We start from the raw sequence: 22,070 nt of genomic DNA, 5'->3' as shown, positions 1-22,070 counted from the left end.
ATGAAGCAAGTTTATATGTTTCTCTTCTCAATTTTCGATTTCGTCGCAACTAACTTAGCGAGTTAATGAAGAGAGCGCACACGTTTTGCTTATATTCTGAACCGTAGATTTGTTTGGCATGGAGGTCATATCTATTGACGAGGAGCTTATTTGCGCCATCTGCCGTGACATATTTGTCGAACCTGTGACTTTGCCCTGCGGTCATAATTATTGCGAAGTCTGTGTGAACCAGTTGAAAAGATCCGCGGTGGAAGTCGAAAACATCAATGCCGAGCGTGGATTCGAGAGACTGTGTGTATGTTACACCTGTCCTCTTTGCCTTGCACCTTGCGATTCAACGTTAAACTTGAAAAAGAACGTGGTACTTCACAACATCATTGAAAAGTACCACAGCAAACGTGCAAGCGGTGTCGACTGCACTGTCTGCAAAGGTGAGCAGAGGATGGCCGCAGAAAAGAGTTGTGTCAGCTGCAAAGAGTCATATTGCACCGTCCACATCATACCACACTTGGAGAACGCTGTACTGCGCCAACACGTTATGGTGAGCCCGATGGGCGACACTGGCAGACTCTGCAAAGAGCACGGGAAGGAACAGGAACTTTACTGCGAGACAGACCAGACCCCACTGTGCGCCTACTGCATGCTACCTGCCGAGGCCAAGCACAGGGATGGGCACAGCGTCGTGAAACTTGCAGATGCGCTGGATACTTTAAGGGTGAGGTGTCTCATATTTTCATCTTGATCACTTGTGCATGCATGGAAGATACTTTGAGTTTGCACCATTTTTGGAAATCAATTAGAATGCGTCTTGTTAATTGGTAAATCACTAATTAATCAATGGTATGTCTTTAATTGTTTTGATAGGAGAACTGTCAAGTCAAACTTCAGGGTATTAAAGAGAGCCTGACCGAAGTAAAGAATGGCCTGGCAAAAATGGATGAAGCTGCTTCGTGTTCCAAGGTAATACTATCGCAGCAAGAACATAAACCCAAAGTACCCCACATGATAGGAATTAGGCTAATGTTGAGGTTCTTCTCGCTCCCCACTTCTGTTAAACCAGTCTGAATAGTGAGTGGCAGGCTTACAATTTATTAGACAACTTTACAATATATTAGACAACTAACGTGAAGGCAATTGCCTGGGGCCTGACATCATCAGGGAGCCTCGTGAACTTGGCATAATTTCGTTTAATAATACATTATTTATGTTATCTTGCCATCCTACTCCACTTGAGGCCCTACTTGAGGCAATCTCCCATGTGCGCTATTTTAGCGGTTGTGACGAACGGATCGGTTAATGTTTTCCTCCTCCAAATTTGTCTCTAGCTATTGAACGGTTTTGAACGACTTCACTATTACGACCCCATGCCTGAAAGCGTTGACTCTCAGAAAAGAACGTAGGCCTACGTGTCTTCAATTTCCCTCTGACGCTCACATGCCGCGCAGGACACCATTAGAAGTTACTGTGACAAAACCACAATTGAAAACAATGCACATCTTTTTTTTCTTCTTCTACACACACAATTATTAACTGATTATCTTCCCTGATGTTTTCCCAAACATTACAATACCTCTCTGATGCATTTCACTCATGTTGTGATGCAAAAAATGTTTTACTCCTTTCCATTATTCATGTAATTTGCCATATTTTCCTTTTAGACTTATGAACATAATTTGGTTGCAGTTTGTATCTGCGCAGGAATGTTTAAAAAGTCCATAAAATGAAGACAATATCAGTATTGTCGATATTGCAAAGGAAAATATAGGTATTGGCCCAGAATTTATGAATCCCTAACTTGAAAATGTAAAACGGATAGAAAATATGTACACTGAACAAAAATATAAATGCAACAATTTCAAAGAGTTTACTGAGTTACAGTTCATCCGTCAATTGAAATGTATTAGACACTAATCTATATGGATTTCACATGACTGGGAATACAGATACCGTAAATATAAGGTAGGGGCGTGTGACCACCATTTGCCTCATGCAGCGCGACACATCTCCTTTGCAGAGAGTTGATCAGGCTGTTGATGGTGGCCTGTTGTCCCATTCCTCTTCAATGGCTGTGTGGCATGCTCAATGGGTGACATGGCAGGTGAGTATCCAGGACATGGAAGAACATGGAGACTTTCAGCTTCCAGGAATTATGTACAGATCCTTGCGACATGGGGCTGTGCATTATCATGCTGAAACATGAGGTGATGGCGGCGGATGACTGGCACGACAATGGGCCTCAGGATCTCATCGCGGTATGTCTGTGCATTAAAATTGCCATCGATAAAATGCAATTGTGTTCGTTGTCTGTAGTTTATGCCTGCCCATACCATAACCCCTCCGCCACCATGGGGCATTCTGTTCACAACGCTGACATCAGTAAACCGCTGGCCAACACGACACCTGCCATCTGCCCGGTACAATTGAAATCGGGATTCATCTGTGAAGAGCACACTTCTCCAGCGTGCCAGTGGCCATCGACGGTGAGCATTTACCCACTGACAAATTCTCTAAAACGACGTTGGAGGTGGCTTATGGTAGAGAAACAAACATTACATTTTCTGGCAACAGCTCTGGTGGACATTCATGCAGTCAGCAAGCCAATTATATTCTCCCTCAACTTGAAACATTTGTGGCATTGTGTTATGAAAACCGCATTTGATTGTCCCCAACACAAGGTGCACCTGTGTAATGATCGTACTGTTTAATCAGCTTCTTCATATGCCACACCTGTCAGGTGGATGGATTATCTTGGTGAAGGAGAAATACTTACTAACAGTGATGTAAACAAATTTGTGCACAACATTTTTGAGAAATAAGCTTTTTGTGCGTATGGAACATTTTTGGGATATTTTATTTCAGCTCATGAAACATGGGACCAACACTTTACATGTTGCATTTTATATTTTTGTTCAGTATAGAAATTAGACCTATAATGGACATCATTATTTTTTAACTGCCCTTTTTCTGGCCCGCAAATTGCTTTTGATGAACAACTCGGTCTGTAAAAAAATTAAAATCTGTGCAGTCCTCCGTTGAACTTTGAAATCCCGACATAGCCCTCGAGACACAATTATTGCCTGCCCTTGTTCTATGTGGTGATGCAAATACCTTTACTAGTGAGGGGCATTTCAACCATTTTCAGTTAGCCTTTTAATTCTTCTTTCACCTAAAAGAGCTGGCTCCGAACAGCTCTTCATTCAGTAGCCATGATTGTTAAATAGACATGGGCGGTGGTCTAAGACTGGCTTCTGCCTGGGGCCTCCAAATCAATAACTCCGCCCCTGAGTGAATGCAGCGTTTTAGTCTGGTTTAACCAGGCTACACTTCTGACTGTCACCCCTTTAATAACAGGCCAGTCTGGAAAGGCAGCAAAGTGAGTGCACAGCCTTCCTGCGCAGAATCAAGTTGTTCCTGGAGTTTGAGGAGCAGGCGTGGCAGAAGAGGTTCTCTGTGGATATGGTGCAGGAGAGCAGGAACGGGAAGCAGCGGACAGAGAGGCTGAGGAGGCTGCAGGACAGGCTGACCCAGGCACAGGGCACTCTGCTGAAGGCTCAGACCATCAGTGACCCCCTGGTGCTGCTCCAGGTAAAGCTGAAGCATGACTAGGGCATAAAAAAGACTGAACGCTGACGTGAAACAAAAGTGAGCACAGCGTTCAGTCTGGTTTATCCAGGCTAGGAGTGTACTTGGATGGAAGTCTAAATGAGAATTGACTTTCGGCACCAAAAAAATAAATAGGCAGCGAGCCCAATTCATTAAGCGTATGGCTACGTTTCATTATGACTTATTTTAACTGTATTCGATTTAATTTTATTAAACAGCTCTTGAAGAATGAGGAGTGGTAAGTTGAAATTATTCTTATGACTGAATTATAGCTGAAGACACAACCACCCACAAACAATTCCCTCAAAGTAGAATCATTTAATCTCATGACTTTTTTTTTTTTTTTTTATGACCAGCACCACTAATTATTTATTTTACTAATTCCTTTACAAGTATGTAAATAATTGGCACTACATATGCTACACATTATGTTCATCTCACTAAATTCTGAACTTTAGTGATCTTAAATTTCCCTGTTGCAGGGCGGACCTGCTTCAAAGGGATGTTTGTTCCCGTCAGATTGAGAAGATCAGTAAGTGGAGTGGAACCAAGCTTGTGGCTTCATCTAGAATCACCCCCCTGTTCCAGACTCTCCAGAAAACATTTCAAGGTACTCAGTCTCTGTGAAGAGAACTTAACACAAGGGTTTATTAAAAAAATATATATAATATAAAAAAAATGCTGAAGAATATTGAACCAATCAGTCAATATCTGACCATTCACACAACTATAGTACATTAGAAGCCTATTCTGATAGTGTTTTTGGCCAGCTAATTGTTCCTGTCAGCTTTTTAAAGTAAGGTTTTGGACGGTATCTCTAATATTATGTCTCTGTAGGTGATGTCATTTTCTTTGCTGAATTAAGTGCCCACCCTAAACTGAAGTTGGACCCTGACTCTGGCTCTGTGTGGGTGACCGAGGAGCACCAGCGACATGATGAGGAACCATGTTACCCGGATCGGCCTTACTGTGTGATGGGAGTCATTATCTCCTCCAAGGGTGTGCACAACTGGGAGGTGGAAGTGGAAGGACTCTCGTCTTGGGCCCTGGGTGTGGCCTTCCTTGGCCCATACCAGATAGCGGTGACCTGCAAGCTCGGCACTGATGACCAGTCGTGGAGTCTGAGTTACAGCAAGAGCAAGCAGCGGTTCTCTGCCCAGCACGACTGGCTGGCCTTTGCGTTCCATGCACCGGACTCCAACCCACCCAGACGGATCGGGGTCTTTCTGGATGTGGACAGTGGAATCCTGAGCTTCTACGATGCAGTGCGGATGGTGTGTCTCTACACGTTCTACTGTACCCTGGATCAGGACTCCGACCCCCAAACTTACCTCAGACCAGCCTTCTGCCCTAGGCTGAAGGAGGACGACCAGCCACTGTCCACTAAGCCAATGAGGGTGCTGCGCCCAGTCTCAAACTTTTAGGCACGGCAACCAACGGCATCTTTCACGCTAAGTGTTATGCTAGCAGCTAACTAACAGACACTTTTTTTTTTTTTCTATATGCTTAGTTTGAACCACTCACCATTGATTGTTTTTGTTTGAAATTAAGAAGAAAATATGGAGAACCTGTTTTTGTAAAGCAGCTCAAACTGTTATACACAGCTTAAAATGATACTACAGTTGGACAATTTACAATATTTTTGTATTTTGCCAGTGAGCCTTTTGAATGTCTTGTGAGTGAACTAATTAGATCTATATGCAGTGTGCACATCATCTGAGCATCAGCAATGTATTCTGTGCTTTTTCTACATGTTTCCTAGAATAGACTACCAAATCTACAAATGCTTATCGAAGAGTATTTTTCGTTTCTGTTTCTTGTGGTCCTCTCAGTTGGATTGTTCCTCTAACACAGCATTAAAATAATTTGGTCCTATTATTGTTGTGATGGCAGCATTTTATAATAGATTTACTTGCTGGTTGCTGTCCTTGGATTGTTATCAGCCCTCATCCCCAAGACCCTGACCCTGAGGTCACTTCCTGTGTACTGTATGTAGGTTACTGCTATCTCTTGACATAGCTGGCATTCTCACACGTCATCAAGCTGCTGGACAATGTCTGGGGCTCACCAACTTCCAACGGACAGAAACAGGGCAAACAATGAAGGTCTGCGCACTGTCTTAAAGTCAAAACCAATGATATGCATTCTTAGGCCTATTATATAAAAATGTGCAGATGGAGACAGTGGTTGGGCAGAAAATAGTAAAATTGAAAGTATTCATTATCCTTCACCTTTTTATTCAACATAGAATATTATTCTGTGAGTTTCACATTCAAAAGAGAAAATGGTTCATTATGGCATCACACTGGAGATGGGATGAATGTCAGTTTCAAAAGGAAGGGACTTCCTAAAATGTCTGTCATTTTAGTGAAGTCCCTTTATGGAATTTCATAACATCAATGCATTTTCTGCATAGCCCTCTACATAAAAAGCTTTCTTTACCAATACAAGGCATAGTGGAAACATGACATCGATCTGATTACATCTTGTTGAAAGAAGCAGAAACTGTGAATGTAACAATGGAATGAACAATAGTCACATTGAAAAGCCAAAGTAGCTAAATCAAAACATGAGTACACCTTGATCTTCTAAAGAGAACAATGCTACTAGCATTCATCATCCAGTCCACCATGGACACTTTTGTAATGTCAATTTAAATGTCACTCAGTCCAGGACAGGGCACTTCATGTCCAACTGTAGCACCGCTGCATCCTGTAAGTTTGGTAGGTTTCATTTCATAAAGCATCTTTTGAATTGCGCTAATAACATCAGAGAAATGTCACATCGTCTTGAGACTCCACCCAGCACCACTGAGCATCATACCCCAACAGAACCTCACAACTGGGAATGGTCTGTTCCTCCACCCCCAGGATGTCACCGTCAGAGGCCACTTGTCTCTCCTCTGGGAGACCACAGTGATTTGTCCCAGTTTCTCCTGTCCCCTCAGGATGGCTAACAATCCTGCCCTCTAGTGTCAACCCTGTGTCTGTATCATTAGAAGAAACGGTGTTGGTGAGCATATCGAAGTAGCTGTGCCCGGAGATGCTATCTGGTACTGGCAGCTCTTCCTCTTCTGGCTCTTCATTGGCGTCATGTAGTGGACTCTTCCGGCTAGTTAGGGCCAGACTCAGGCCCTCTCTGCAGGGGGACATGCCAGGCCCCTCGTCCAGGCTACACTGGCTGCTTGTCAGGCTGCTGCCCCTGCTTGCCAGGGTGCCACGCTCCTCCAGCAGCCAGCGCACAGCCTCCATGGCCTCATGCACCGCCACCAGCTGGCGCAGGACCCGCACATCTGCAGCACGCAGACAGCCCTGTGGGAGGAGGGTGGGGAGGGAATGTGAGAGGACAGTAGTGAGCTGAGGAATTTAGACTTAAAACGTGTCAAATGATTTGAATGGAATGAAGGACCTCAGCTGGGTGAGGGGGATGGTGTGGTGGTGACAGAACTGTCAATGACTGTCAATAAAATTGTTGTGGCTATCACTAATGCAAGCCAAACATGGTCTGGTGGGAGAGTTCTATACAGCATTTGTATAGCTTTGAAAAATAAACCTACTCATAGAAAAACTGAACAGGAGAAAAGAATGGACACACACACAGTTTATATAATCAAATCATACAGAACCATTAAAAATTGCATTCTGCAAAGGAATCCTTACCATCTCCAGTTTCAAGTTTCTGATCTTGTCAGTCAGACTGTCGCTGGTGCTGTTGTCTCTCCCCTCCGGACTGTCGGAACTCCACTCAGCGCAGAGCGAAGCATCCCCCTGCATCAACCTCAACAGGCTCTCCGGAGTATTCATCCCAATTTTATTTTCCAGCTCTTTCAAATCTGGAAATGACTCGTTCACACTCTCTTCTTCCATAATAAAATATTATGAAATCCTACTTGAATATAGAACTGTTAGAGAACTTTAGGGTTAGCCTACGCGCAACGATCCAAGCAAACCGTATATTGGAAATCAGCCCTGACAAATTACCTGTGACACAAAACATGTTAGCTTGCCGGCAGGCATAGTCAACTTGAAAAAAAGACCTCACGTGCGCATTGTGTTCCTGAACGCTCCATAATGAACTAGGATTCCATTGAGGGATTGGAGCAAACTTTTCCACTGACGCGTTTCAAAAGCAGCGTGAGCCATTGCAAAAACGTGGGAAATAACTGGATGCGTCGATAGATAGCTTAATTAATTATTCTCAAAGGCTGTCGATATTGTTACCCAATCACTGTCAGAGACGGACAGCAAACAACGGGTAACCTAACATCTGCGGAGGCAATGCCACTCGTCGACAGCTCAACGTGGGTCCACCCAGTCGGCAAAAAAAAAAATCAGGAATGTAATTTAGGTGAATATGAACCTGAATATGAACCGCAGTCGACAAGTATTAAGAGATAGCGGGCACCTGTAGAATATGCGCGCATGTGTAAAATCATTTTTGATACTTAAATAGCTATTTAATTCGAATTACAATTTTTTGATTGTTATATTTATTTATTTTATTTACTTATAAACGAATGTCTAGTATAGCCAACTATAATAAAACAATTGACAAGCTTATGCTGGTTTATTTAGCCTACATTATGGATCCAGATAATGACTTAATTACGTCACATGACGTCAGAGTTGTCACTGACGTCACTGCTGGGACAGGTAAAGAAAAGCCATCTGACATTTGCTGTAATTGATTGGGATATGCCTGGAAATTGGGATATGCCTGGAAAAAGTTATGGTCAAAGATGGGCGACAAAAAGTTCCCAGGGGCTCCATTTGGAACACAGTCTGCAAGGTTCTTTGTTTTGCTAATATTTCCATTAAATTACCCCTATGAAACATGACAATCAATAATGATTGTAAACATCTCTTGTAAATAACTATTGTAGTATTGTAGGTCTAAGCATAAAATATCAATCTTTCAATTTTCCCAATAAGGTTTGATGTTTCAGGAGTCTATCCATCCAAAAAGAAGATTGGCACATTCACAGAAATCAACCACTGCAAGAGACTGATAAGTGACTTGGTAAATAAAAGCACATTACAGTATCTCATTCGATTTTATGTGATTTTCAAAAAAATTAACTTGGAAGATACAGTATGTGTCAAGGCTTTGCATGACTCTCCTCCTAAATGTGTGTGTGTGCAATCCATGTGTTGAGCTGAACTAATAAACTAGAATATAAATAATGAAGTTATATTTTATTTTCTATTCAATTCTATTTTATTCCACCGCGTTTGTGTATCTCTTTGTCTGTGTCAGGAGCGTAACCTGGGTCCAGGTCAGTATGAGGTGGACATGGGGGACTTCAGCCCCCAGGTGGTCCAGAGCAGGGCCAGGGGACCAGGGTGGAAGAGGGGGCAGGAGATGGCCCAGCAGGCCCAGATGCCCCACCTGCTGTATAGAGACACATGGCTGACCAACCGCCTCCTGGTGAGGGAGCAGCATCCATGATAATGATGATGACTTGTATCCGGTAGGAAATTATTGTCATACAGCATCTACAGTGCCTTGCAAAAGTATTCATCCCCCTTGGTGTTTTTCCTATTTTGTTGCATTACAACTAGTAATTTAAATGTTTTTTTTATTTGGATTTCATATATTGGACATACACAAAATAGTCCAAATTGGTGACGTGAAATGAAAAAAGTAACTTGTTTCAAAGAATTCTAAAAAATAAATAACTGAAAAGTGGTACGTGCATATGTATTCACTCTCTTTGCTATGAAGCCCCTAAATAATATCTGGTGCAACCAATTACTTTCAGAAGTCACATAATTAGTTAAATAAAGTCCACCTGTGTGCAATCTAAGTGTCACATGATCTGTCACATGATCTCAGTATATATACACCTGTTCTGAAAGGCCCCAGAGTATGCAACACCACTAAGCAAGGGGAACCACCAAGCAAGCGGCACCATGAAGACCAAGGAGCTCTCCAAACAGGTCAGGGACAAAGTCGTGGAGAAGTACAGATCAGGGTGGGTTATAAAAAAATATCAGAAACTTTGAACATCCCACGGAGCACCATTAAATCCATTATTAAAAAATTGAAAGAATATGGCACCACAACAAACCTGTCAAGAGAGGGCCGCCAACCAAAACTCACAGACCAGGCAAGGAAGGCTTTAATCAGAGAGGCAACAAAGAGACCAAAGATAACCCTGAAGGAGCTGCAAAGCTCCACAGTGGAGATTGGAGTATCTGTCCATAGGACCACTTTAAGCCATACACTCCACAGAGCTCGGCTTTACGGAAGAGTGGCCAGAAAAAGCCATTGCTTAAAGAAAAAAATAAGCAAACACGTTTGGTGTTCGCCAAAAGGCATGTGGGAGACTCCCCAAACATATGGAAGAAGGTACTCTGGTCAGATGAGACTAAAATTGAGCTTTTTGGCCATCAAGGAAAAAGCTATGTCTGGCGCAAACCCAACACCTCTCATCACCCCGAGAACACCATCCTCACAGTAAAGCATGGTGTGTCACGATCGTTTACGGACGAGAAGGACCAAGGCGCAGCGTGATATGCATTCATATTTATTTATGTACTGAACACACGACAAAACAACAAACGAAACATGAAGTCCAAGGTAGCATACACACAACATACCTTACACGGAACAAGATCCCACACCCCACTAGTGCCAACAGGCTACCTAAGTATGGTCCCCAATCAGAGACAACGAGCTACAGCTGCCTCTGATTGGGAACCACCCTGGCCAACATAGATCTAAACGATCTAGAAACTAACATAGACAAACCCAACACAGAAAATACACACCCTGACTCAACAAATACCAGTCCCTAGAGTCAGGGCGTGACAGTACCCCCCCCCCCCCCCCCCTGAAAGGTGCAGACTCCGACCGCACCACATAAACCTAACAGGGTAGGGGCCGGGTGGGCATTCCGCCTCGGAGGCGGATCCGGCTCCGGGTGTGACCACCACTTACTCTCCACCTTCCCGTTGCGCCCCTGGTCTGGTCTGGACCTTGGCGCGCTGCTTCCTCTCTCCTTCCTCCCACGCAGTACCACGCCCTGTCTGGACCCTGGTGTGGGAGACCCCGAACCTGGAGAGGGGCTGACGTCTGGGTCTGGACTGGAACCGCTGACTGGAGCTGGACCCGACGACGGTGGATCGAACTGCTCTGGCTCCGGGGTGGAGCCGCTGACCGGAACTGGATCAGGCACCGGTGGAGCGGACTGCTCTGGCTCCGGAGTGGAGCCGCTGACCGGAGCTGGATTGGACCCCGGTGGAGCGGATTGCTCTGGCTCCGGAGTGGAGCAGCTGACCGGTGCCAGACCAGGCACCTGTGGAACAGGCACGGGCCGTGCCGGACTGGACACACACACCACTGGCTTGGTGCGGGGAGCAGGAACGGGCCGGACTGGGCTGACGACGCGCACCACTGGCTTGGTGCGGGGAGCAGGAACGGGCCGTACCGGACTGGCGACGCGCACCACTGGCCTGGTGCGGGGTGCAGGAACAGGCCGGGCCGGGCTGGCGACGCGCACCACTGGCTTGGTGCGAGGGACAGGAACCGGTCGGACCGGGCTGGCGACGCGCACCACTGGCTTGGTGCACGGGGCAGGAATGGGCCGAACCATACTGGGAACACCCCCCACTGGCTTAGTGCGGGAATCAGGAACGGGCCGGACCGGACTGGACTGGCGACACGCACCACTTGATTGGTGCGAGGAGCGGGACTGGGTTCCTTCATTAACCCCCGCTCCTTCTGCTGCCTAACCAGCTCCTCTCACCGTGCCTCTACACTTTCCTTCTGTTCCCTCTGAACCAATGACCCCCTTAATCTGGCGGCCTCCTCTGCTAAACGGCTGAACTGCTCTATCGCGGCCTCCTGGTGCCTCGTCGTCCACGGCGTGAGCCCCCCCTAAAAAATGTTTGGGCTTGTCTCTCCCCCGTGATCATGGCCTCCATCCCTCTAGCCAGACTCTCGCTCATCTCCTCCCAAGTCCATCCTCTCTCCTCGTCACGCTGCTTGATCCAGGCTTGGTGGGATCTTCTGTCACAATCGTTTACGGACGAGAAGGACCAAGGCGCAGCGTGATATGCATTCATATTTATTTACGTACTGAACACACGACAAAACAACAAACGAAACGTGAAGTCCAAGGTAGCATACACACAACATACCTTACACGGAACAAGATCCCACACCCCACTAGTGCCAACAGGCTACCTAAGTATGGTCCCCAATCAGAGACAACGAGCTACAGCTGCCTCTGATTGGGAACCACCCTGGCCAACATAGATCTAAACGATCTAGAAACTAACATAGACAAACCCAACACAGAAAATACACACCCTGACTCAACAAATACCAGTCCCTAGAGTCAGAGCGTGACATGGTGGTGGCAGCATCATGCTGTGGGGATGTTTTTCATCGGCAGGGACTGGGAAACTGGTCAGAATTGAAGGAATGATGGATGGCGCTAAATACAGGGAAATTCTTGAGGGAAACCTGTTTCAGTCTTCCAGAGATTTGAGACTGGGACGGAGGTTCACCTTCCAGCAGGACAATGACCCTAAGCATACTGCTAAAGCAACACTTGAGTAGTTTAAGGGGAAACATTGAAATGTCTTGGAATGGCGTAGTCAAAGCCCAGATCTAAATCCAATTGAGAATCTGTGGTTTGACTTAAAGATTGCTGTACACCAGCGGAACCCATCCAACTTGAAGGAGCTGGAACAGTTTTGCCTTGAAGAATGGGAAAAAATCCCAGTGGCTAGATGTGCCAAGCTTATAGAGACATACCCGAAGAGACTTGCAGCTGTAATTGCTGCAAAAGGTGGCTCTATAAAGTATTGACTTTGGAGGGTGAAAAGTTGTGCACGCTCAAGTTTTCTGTTTTTTTGTCTTATTTCTTGTTTGTTTCACACAAACAAATATTTTGCATCTTCAAAGTGGTAGGCATGTTGTGTAAATTAAATGATACAACCCCCCAAAAAAATCCATTTTAATTCCAGGTTGTAAGGCAACAAAATAGGAAAAATGCCAAGGGGGGTGAATACTATCGCAAGCCACTGTATCACTTCACGACATCACAGAACCGACACTGAAATAGACCCTGTTTATTTTTGTTTGGTCTGTCATGTTGTCCTATATAGACGCATTGATGCTTCTGTAATGAGGGCAACAGTTTAGGGACTTTTCAGCTCCAGTCCAAGCCAGTATGAAGGCCAATTAGATTTTGATTCTGTACACAAATGTAGCCGTGTAAAATGAATACTTCCACCAAACAATCAATGGAGTGTGTTATAAAATGTAATCTAAACTGATGAAACACAATAATTATATTGGTGGAGGGTTCCAGTGTAACTAATGCTAAACTGTTCCACAACCTAGAGAACCAGGGTAGGCCCAGGGAGGTATGACATCCAGGACTTCACTGAGCTCTGGAAGAAGCCATACAGTGTGAGAGGAGTGTGTGACAGCAGGGATGAGAGGTTTAAAGACTTCACAAATGTACTGCAGTTACTAGAGGGAGACAAATACTCACATACAAGTCATTGTGTTACAAGTCATTTGGGCCCTGTGTAGCTCAGTTGGTAGAGCATGGCGCTTGCAACGCCAGGGTTGTGGGTTCGATTCCCACAGGGGGCCAGTATGAAAAATGTATGCACTCACTAACTGTAAGTCGCTCTGGATAAGAGCGTCTGCTAAATGACTAAAATGTAAAAATGTAGAACATTGGTCAAGTGCTTTACAGTAACCCAGCCTAGACTCCTAAGGAGCAAGCAGCAGCACAGTGGCATGGAAAAAATCCCTAGAAGGAAGAAAACTTTAGAGGAACTGGTTTCCTTTTGCTCCACTGGGTAGAAGATAATTGATTAATGGTATTATTGTAATTCCTCCTTGTCATTTGACAGAAGCAAACTACTCCAGGCCCAGGGGCTTATGGGAAGGGGGGCATCCCATCTGGGCTGCTGGATGAGAGGAGGAGGAAGCCGATTGGCTCCCGTCCAATGATGGACTTCAGTGCTGGAGTGGAACGCTTCCCAGAGCTCATAGTGGTGAGTTTAGTAGTCCTTAAATGTGAATGTGATTTTTTTGCTGTTTATATAATGGGGAAAATATTAGATGTATCAGATATGCCAATACATCAGAATAAGGGTGCCTGTGTAAACTAATCCTTAGTGATTAGCTACATATAGGGGAAACTGAATATATGAATGAATGAATGAACAAGGTTTATTGGGGGAATAAGGGGGAAATTGAGTTTTTCACCAGCAGCAACACAGACAGGGACAACACAGACACATGCTTATGGATGTTTGCTTCTCTCTGTGTTCAGGACTCTGGTCTGTGTCCTGGTACCTACCACCTACCGACCTTCACTGACGTGCTCCTCAGTCGCCACATCAGCAAACGAGGACCCTACGACCTCTTCACTGGCCAACGAGACAAGCCAATCACCTGTGGATATTTTGCTGCCCCGGTAACTAGGCCCTTAAATTAGATTTTATCTCTATTACAATAACCTGTATAAAAGTTTAAATGAAAAAATATATTTATGAACAATTATAAGTACTACAGTGAGGGAAAAAAGTATTTGATCCCCTGCTGATTTTGTACGTTTGCCTACTGACAAAGAAATGATCAGTCTATAATTTTAATGGTAGGTTTAGTTGAACAGTGAGAGACAGAATAACAACAACAAAAATCCAGAAAAATGCATGTCAAAAATGTTATAAATTGATTTGCATTTTATTGAGGGAAATAAGTATTTGACCCCTCTGCAAAACATGACTTAGTACTTGGTGACAAAACCCTTGTTGGCAATCACAGAGGTCAGACGTTTCTTGTAGTTGGCCACCAGGTTTGCACACATCTCAGGAGGGATTTTGTCCCACTCCTCTTTGCAGATCTTCTCCAAGTCATTAAGGTTTAGAGGCAGACGTTTGGCAACTCAAACCTTCAGCTCCCTCCACAGATTTTCTATGGGATTAAGGTCTGGAGACTGGCTAGGCCACTCCAGGACCTTAATGTTCTTCTTCTTGAGCCACTCCTTTGTTGCCTTGGCCGTGTGTTTTGGTTCATTGTCATGCTGGAATACCCATCCACGACCCATTTTCAATGCCCTGGCTGAGGGAAGGAGGTTCTCACCCAAGATTTGACGGGACATGGCCCCGTCCATCTTCCCTTTGATGCGGTGAAGTTGTTCTGTCCCCTTAGCAGAAAAACATCCCCAAAGCATAATGTTTCCACCTCCATGTTTGACGGTGGGGATGGTGTTCTTGGGGTCATAGGCAGCATTCCTCCTCCTCCAAACACGGCGAGTTGAGTTGATGCCAAAGAGCTCGATTTTGGTCTCATCTGACCACAACACTTTCACCCAATTCTCCTCTGAATCATTCAGATGTTAATTGGCAAACTTCAGACGGGCATGTATATGTGCTTTCTTGAGCAGGGGGACCTTGCGGGCGCTGCAGGATTTCAGTCCTTCACGGCGTAGTGTGTTACCAATTGTTTTCTTGGTGACTATGGTCCCAGCTGCCTTGAGATCATTGACCAGATCCTCCCGTGTAGTTCTGGGCTGATTTCTCACCGTTCTCATGATCATTGCAACTCCACGAGGTGAGATCTTGCATGGAGCCCCAGGCCGAGGGAGATTGACAGTTCTTTTGTGTTTCTTCCATTGGAGAATAATCGCACCAACTGTTGTCACCTTCTCACCAAGCTGCTTGGCGATGGTCTTGTAGCCCATTCCAGCCTTGTGTAGGTCTACAATCTTGTCCCTGACATCCTTGGAGAGCTCTTTGTTCTTGGCCATGGTGGAGAGTTTGGAATCTGATTGATTGATTGCTTCTGTGGACAGGTGTCTTTTATACAGTTAACAAGCTGAGATTAGGAGCACTCCCTTTAAGAGTGTGCTCCTAATCTCAGCTCGTTACCTGTATAAAAGACACCTGGGAGCCAGAAATCTTTCTGATTGAGAGGGGGTCAAATACTTATTTCCCTCATTAAAATGCAAATCAATTTATAACATTTTTTACATGCTTTTTTCTGGATTTTGTTGTTGTTATTCTGTCTTTCACTGTTCAAATAAACCTACCATTAAAATTATAGACTGATCATTTCTTTGTCAGTGTGCAAACGTACAAAATCAGCAGGGGATCAAATACTTTTTTCCCTCACTGTACATATTCAAAAGGGTGAAGGGAGTGCCATTGAGGGTTGTTAAGAGAGCTGTTAAAGTGCATCTAGAGGAATTGCCAGACGAATTGGATAATTGATATTTCATAGTGTGTTACCATGACCCACTGTGAAGATTGATAATTGATCCCTTCCATCATGAACTCATTAAATTATCATTTTTTGTACTACATTATGTTCAATCATTTTCTTTCCTTTGTGATAAGCAGTTGAAAAGGAAAATGGAAGATACGCAATTAGCTATGCATGTTTGATGTGTATTTCAACCTAAAACCCTGCTTGCATCTTCCTTGCCTTGAGGACATCCCTTCACATGCTATTTCTGAATAATTGGGTTATTTCGCCTCCTTCCTGCCCTAGAAAAAAGCCAATCTGAATCTGGGTACGTTCGCCAAGCCAGCGAAGGTCTTGTGTGAGGACATTCTGCGACCAGAGAAAGGACACCAAGGCAAGTTTGGCACCCTAGACCAGTACCCTTCCCTCCCTACTGAATGCATCTACCTGGGTTCCCTGCCCCAGTACCCATGGCCAGCGGTCAGTACACCCCTGTCATGGTCTACTCAGTCCACAATGTAAACACATTGATATAGCGTAATGTAGACCAACGTAGTTAAAATATAAAGTAGCTAACAAGTGATCATATCCATGCAATTAGTGTAATATTCAGAATATGTTCATGCTGTTTTAGCAGCATAGATGTAGTAATCAGATGTAGTTAGCTGGCTCGCCTCCAGTCTTATACCTCAAACTCACATCAAACAATAACAGCAGAGACACTCTGGTCGTGGATTCTATGAAGATGTTAGTCCGCCCAAAGTGGAGAACCGCAACCCTCCTCCCATCCTCTCCTCCTCTCCCCGTATCACCAAGAGGGCCGAGAGGCTGATGCAGGGGAACTATGTGAGTGATGTTGACATCATCAATCTTCATCTTGCTTTTTCTTATACGGACCAAATAGGCCTATTTTTAAGTTGAGGAAAGACCTTAAATCTTATCTTGACACCCAACTTCTCTTCACCTCAACCAGACCACAGTGGGTGTGTGACGTTACAACCTGTCTAAGAAGCAAACGAGGAACACTCAGAAGAAGAACGATAACGCTGGCTATCGCTACGTCTTCATGTCCCGCATCCCCAGATATTTACATGACCTGCACCAGGACAACTTCAACCAGTAAGATCAACCTTTCCTCTGACGGCTTAGTTTTACGTTGTGGCTGGTAAGAGGTTAGTTAATACTGATCTGTATTATTTACGAAACTCAGATACATTCACAAGATCATTTAAAGCTTAAGTTCACATCAGTTTAGTAATAATGTGATGGGAAAGATACAGTAATACAGTGCCTTCAGAAAGTATTCACACCTCTTTACTTTTTCCACATTTTAAATTAAGATGTTGTGTCACTGGCCTACACACAATACCCTATAATGTCAAAGTGGAATGAAAAGGTGAAATGTCTTGAGTCAATACGTATTCAAACCCTTTTTTATGGCAAGCTTAAGTTCAAGAGTAAAACATTGCTTAACAAGTCACATAAGTTGCATGGACTCACTCTGTGTGCAAGAATAGTGTTTAACATGATTTTTGAATGACTACCTCATCTCAGTACCCCACACATACAATTATTTGTATGGTTCCTCAACCGAGCAGTGAATTTCATACACAGATTCAACCACAAAGACCAGGTAGGTTTTCCAAAGCCTTGCAAAGAAGGGCACCTATTGGTAGATGGGTAAAAAACATTGAATATCCCTTTGAGCATGGTGAAGTTTTTTATTACATTTTGGATGGTGTATCAATACACCCAGTCACTACAAAGATACAGGCGTTCCTTTCTAACTCAGTTGCCAGAGAGGAAGGAAACCACTCAGGGATTTTACCATGAGGCCAATGGTGACTTTAAAACAGTTACAGAGTTTAATGGCTGTGATACGAGAAAACTGAGGATGGATCAACAACATTGTAGTTACTCCACAATACTAACCTAAATGACAGAGTGAAAATAAGGAAGCCTGTACAGAATAAAAAATATTCCAAAACATGCATCCTTTTTGCAAATGTGGCAAATAAATTAACTTCATGTCCTGAAAAAACACATCACTGAGTACCATTCTTCATATTTTCAAGCATGGTGGTTGCTGCATCATGTTATGGGTATGCAAAATCCTAGAGGGAAACCTGTTTCAGTCTGCTTTCCAACAGACATTGGGAGACATATTTACCTTTCAGTAGGACAATAACCTAAAAAACAAGTCCAAATATACACTGGAGTTGTTTACCAAGACGGCATTGAATGTTCCTGAATGGTCTAGTTACAGTTTTGACTTAAATCGGCTTGAAAATCAATGGCAGGACTTGAAAATTGCTGTCTAGCAATGACCAACAACCAAATTGACAGAGCTTGAAGAATAAAAACATATATAATGTGCAAATATTGTACAATCCAGATGTGCAAAGCTCTTAGAGACACACAGAAAGACTCACAGCTGTAATCACTGCCAAAGGTGATTCTAACATGTATTGGATGTGAATACTTATGTAAATGAGATATTTCTGTATTTCATTTTCAATAAATTGGCAAAACAATCTAAAAACATGTTTTCACTTTGTCATTGTGGGGTATTGTGTGTAGATTGGTGAGAGAGAAAAATCAATTGAATCCATTTTGAATTTAGGCTGTAACACAACAAAATGTGGAATAAGGGGGTATGAACAGTATCTGAAGGCACTGTACATGGATTTGTGAACAGTCATCTGTTATTGGAGTTATACACACCAAAATAGGCAATGTTATGTAACACAGTTATGGATCTCTCTCATAAAAAATAAATGTATGATAACTTTTTATACCTATTTGTTGACTTTTGGTAAGCTCTTCACAAATCCTATCACAGTCGACATCATCTGTGACCAGTAGACCTATGCTGACACATGTTAAATCCCAATCCATTTGATCTTCCAGGGAGAGGCTGAAACCCATCAACATTCCCCCACATAGGATGCCCTATTATCGGCCGCCGGATGAGGTTTCGGCTGTTGCAGTGCCACACTCCTCAGGTTGAGAATAGACCCAAGCACCAGCTCAATCTTGAACACAACAACAACACACACACAATTTTGAGAAAATAAAATAAAAGATCCTGTAACCTGATTCAAATTTACTTGTTATGTATGAAAAAGGTCTGTAGAGGGCAGTATTACTTCATGACCTTCCCTGCTAGGGAAACCAAGGAAATCTCAGTCCAATCAGAGATAGAAGTGTTTGTACATTTGTATTCCATGTCAAGCCTGAAAGATTAAACATGTTTTGCCCTTCACTGTCAATGTTGGCTTATAGCAGTCTCTCTGATTTGATATGAGGAAAACATACCTTAAAAAACGAAGGAAGATCACTACTTGCAGTTGCACAGCAACGCGTTGACACAACATTTCCTCAAAGATTGAGAGGTTAGTCAGGAGTGGAGTTAGTGGATATAAAAATGAGGTTACTAATGTCACAGGGGATAGTAAAATATTAGTCTCTCCAGGTGAATGTTTTCAGGGTGGTGTGTGATGACCTGAGGGTCAGCATGACATGAGGTAGGGTGTCCATAAAAATGTGGCTTTGAAAGTGTTATGTTGATGTTTTACAACTCCGGCTTCTGCCTTCCAGTTTCAGGGAAATCATTAAATTAAACAAACAGCAGAAATGTGGTCTAGATGTGGATGTCATTGAAAGGCCACCATTATAAGCAGATTAGGTTTTACTACAGCTGTCAGTGAAATTAGCTGAGATTTATTATTTATGGATCATAAAATGGGTGTGTGGGTTATTTGGGGAGTAACCCTGGTTTTCTGCCAAACCAGTTGAGGCATGAAGTATTGAAGGGCTCTGAGAAGTGGATATAAAACCACAACCAGAGAGACCCACACCAGTAGGGAGAGGACCTGACTGGACCAGACAAGGACTGGACACACACACACACAAACACACAAATATATGTTTGTTTAAATAGATAGAAGAACAAATATTTCAGTCCATGTCCTGTTGAGTCCATGATGATGATGTCAAAGCGTGCCGTATGTTCTTGCATGTGGCGAGTCGGGGGTCAGAAAAACACTGTGTTACAAACAAGGCCACTGGGCCAGGAAGGAAATCCTCCTGGGTCACATGATTTGTGGAAGGGCCTCGACTAGCAAACAAAAGCCAGTTGGGTTGGGTGGGGGAGCTTTATGGACTTTTATTGCACAATTACGCAAGAAAACACTCAACGAACTCAACAGGCAGTTTACTTTTCTTGATGAAAATATAAACGCTCAAGTATTGAGGTCTCAACATATCCATGTCAGAAAATACACTATTGCTCAAATTCTCCTCGGGGGAAGTTTGGTACACGACTTTCACTGACGGAGAATGTGAAAAGAGTGGGAAATCAGCAAAAGGAAAATCATTGTTAATAGATAGCTCTGCCTCATGCATATTTATTTAGATGGCCCAGGCCAGGACCATACAGCTGGTTTCAGTTAGGAGCCTACAGAGAGATTAAGTGATAGTAAAACTAAATGGATCGCATGTGTAGAGAAAACCTCTCTCAGATTTGTAATTGTGTTGCATTTTGGGTGTTTATGCTTTATAATACCATAAAGAGCAGTGGAGCCAGTTGATAGACACTCAACAAACAAGATAATGGAGAGGAGAAAGGAGACTGAAGAAGAAGAAGAAGAAGAAGAAGAAGAAGAAGAAGAAGAAGAAGAAGAAGAAGAAGAAGAAGAAGAAGAAGAAGACATGCACATGTAAATATTTACAGTGGAGCATGCCCAGGAAATACCCAAGTCCTCCTGAATCTCTAACAAGACATGAGAGCAAGTGCAGTAGGCAAAACACTAAGCCAAAATACTACCCCAAAATGGTCATACCATTAGCTATTTGCAACAACTTTAATGTTAGCCTTTCATCCATTCTAGAGCTTCTGATGAGATCTTATGGACAAAGACACATCTATAATGACCATGCTCCTCTAAAGCACCCATCATTCAGATAGATGACACCGTCAACGGATTCCTTTTGCATCAGTGTTGTTGGTTAACTAGAAGGACCCCAACCAGAGAGACGGTACGTTTGATTGGCTGCCTGATAGGGGACACATTAAGGGCTATACATGCAGATTCTAAGCACATTAACATTCCTGAATAAATAACCCCAGGGAATGTTACTCTGGAGACATTCAACAGGAGTGCCCAGAAGAGAAGGATGAGTAGGATGGGACACCTCCAGTCCAGTCCACAGCCCCAGATTAGGAGCTAGGACCAGGGGTGAATTCAGTGAGACAAAATGTTCACAACATTGCAGATAGAAATGTAACAAATAGAGTCAACTCATGATGTCCTATTGTTCTTTACAGACAACCATATAAAGTGCATTCGGAAAGTAGTCAGACCCCTTCCCTTTTTCCACATTTTGTTACGTTACAGCCTTATTCTAAAATTGATTACATTATTTTCCTCCCTCATCAATCTACACACAATACCCCATAATGACAAAGCGAAAACAGGTTTTTAAACATTTTGGCAAATGTATTAAAAATAAAAAACAGAAATACCTTATTTACATAAGTATTCAGACCCTTTGTTATGAGACTCGAAATTGAGCTCAGGTGCATCCTGTTTCCATTGATCATCCTTGAGATGTTTCTACAACTTGATTGGAGTCCACCTGTGGTACATTCAATTGATTGGACATGCATTTCAGAGCAAAAACCAAGCCTTGAGATCAAATTAATTGTCTGTAGAGCTCCGAGACAGGATTGTGTCGAGGCACTGATCTGGGGAAGGGCACCAACACATTTCTGCAGCATTGAAGGTCCCCAAGAACACAGTGGCCTCAATCAATCGTAAATGGAAGAAGTTCGGAACCACCAAGACTCTTCCTAGAGCTGGCCAAACTGAGCAATCAGGGGAGAAGGGCCAAGGTCAGGGAGGGGTCCCTCTGACAGAGCTCCAGACATCCTCTGTGGAGATGGGAGAACCTTCCAGAAGGACAACCATCTCTGCAGCACTCCACCAATCAGGCCTTTATGGTAGAGTGGCCAGACGGAAGCCACTCCTCAGTAAAAGGCACATGACAGCCCGCTTGGAGTTTGCCAAAAGGCACCTAAAGGACTCAGACCATGATGAAACCAAGATTGAACTCTTTGGCCTGAATGCCAAGCGTCACGTCTGGAGGAAACCTGGCACCATCCTTACGGTGAAGTATGGTGGTGGCAGCATCATGCTGTGGGGATGTTTGTCAGCGGCAGGGACTGGGAGATTAGTCAGGAT

The 22,070-nt window shown here is 43.7% G+C and overlaps 2 protein-coding genes and 1 pseudogene across 3 annotated transcripts; 2 read left to right on the top strand and 1 right to left on the bottom strand.

Annotated features, from left to right (window-relative positions):
- Position 1: 1 nt before the first annotated feature.
- On the top strand, positions 2–5,466 carry LOC311150808 (E3 ubiquitin-protein ligase Midline-1-like). The gene is made up of 6 exons (XM_084188343.1): positions 2–715; positions 865–960; positions 3,352–3,585; positions 3,822–3,841; positions 4,086–4,213; positions 4,441–5,466. Exons 1-6 carry the CDS (start codon positions 119–121, stop codon positions 5,025–5,027), a joined length of 1,662 nt encoding a protein of 553 aa, XP_084044469.1. The 5' UTR covers positions 2–118; the 3' UTR covers positions 5,028–5,466.
- Positions 5,467–5,817: 351 nt separating this feature from the next.
- On the bottom strand, positions 5,818–7,729 carry LOC311150815 (leucine rich adaptor protein 1-like). The gene is made up of 2 exons (XM_084188350.1): positions 7,263–7,729; positions 5,818–6,914 (listed from the first exon to the last, which is right to left on the bottom strand). Exons 1-2 carry the CDS (start codon positions 7,467–7,469, stop codon positions 6,372–6,374), a joined length of 750 nt encoding a protein of 249 aa, XP_084044476.1. The 5' UTR covers positions 7,470–7,729; the 3' UTR covers positions 5,818–6,371.
- A 612-nt stretch (positions 7,730–8,341) lies between these two features.
- LOC311098874 (ciliary microtubule-associated protein 2-like) lies at positions 8,342–18,902 on the top strand (annotated as a pseudogene). Its single transcript, XR_014615691.1, has 10 exons — positions 8,342–8,391; positions 8,535–8,622; positions 8,860–9,030; positions 12,961–13,080; positions 13,485–13,628; positions 13,910–14,053; positions 16,132–16,305; positions 16,540–16,671; positions 16,799–16,944; positions 18,736–18,902. The product of XR_014615691.1 is annotated as a ciliary microtubule-associated protein 2-like (transcript).
- Positions 18,903–22,070: the final 3,168 nt, after the last annotated feature.

Source organism: Coregonus lavaretus (assembly GCF_964263955.1).
Source record: "Coregonus lavaretus genome assembly, chromosome: 23".
NCBI classification, from domain to species: Eukaryota; Metazoa; Chordata; class Actinopteri; order Salmoniformes; family Salmonidae; genus Coregonus; species Coregonus lavaretus.
Note: the sequence above shows the minus strand (reverse complement) of the source record. Positions and strands in the feature narration are given on the sequence as shown.

What these genes read in the sequence shown, in the direction of transcription:
- LOC311150808 (XM_084188343.1), top strand. Translation starts at nt 119, where the DNA reads ATGGAGGTCATATCTATTGACGAGGAGCTTATTTGCGCCATCTGCCGT. An exon ending in ATGCGCTGGATACTTTAAGG is followed by an intron (nt 716 to 864) that starts GTGAGGTGTCTC and finishes TTGTTTTGATAG; the next exon opens with GAGAACTGTCAAGTCAAACT. An exon ending in TCTCCAGAAAACATTTCAAG is followed by an intron (nt 4,214 to 4,440) that starts GTACTCAGTCTC and finishes ATGTCTCTGTAG; the next exon opens with GTGATGTCATTTTCTTTGCT.
- LOC311150815 (XM_084188350.1), bottom strand. Translation starts at nt 7,469, where the DNA reads ATGGAAGAAGAGAGTGTGAACGAGTCATTTCCAGATTTGAAAGAGCTG. An exon ending in GAAACTTGAAACTGGAGATG is followed by an intron (nt 6,915 to 7,262) that starts GTAAGGATTCCT and finishes CTCCTCCCACAG; the next exon opens with GGCTGTCTGCGTGCTGCAGA.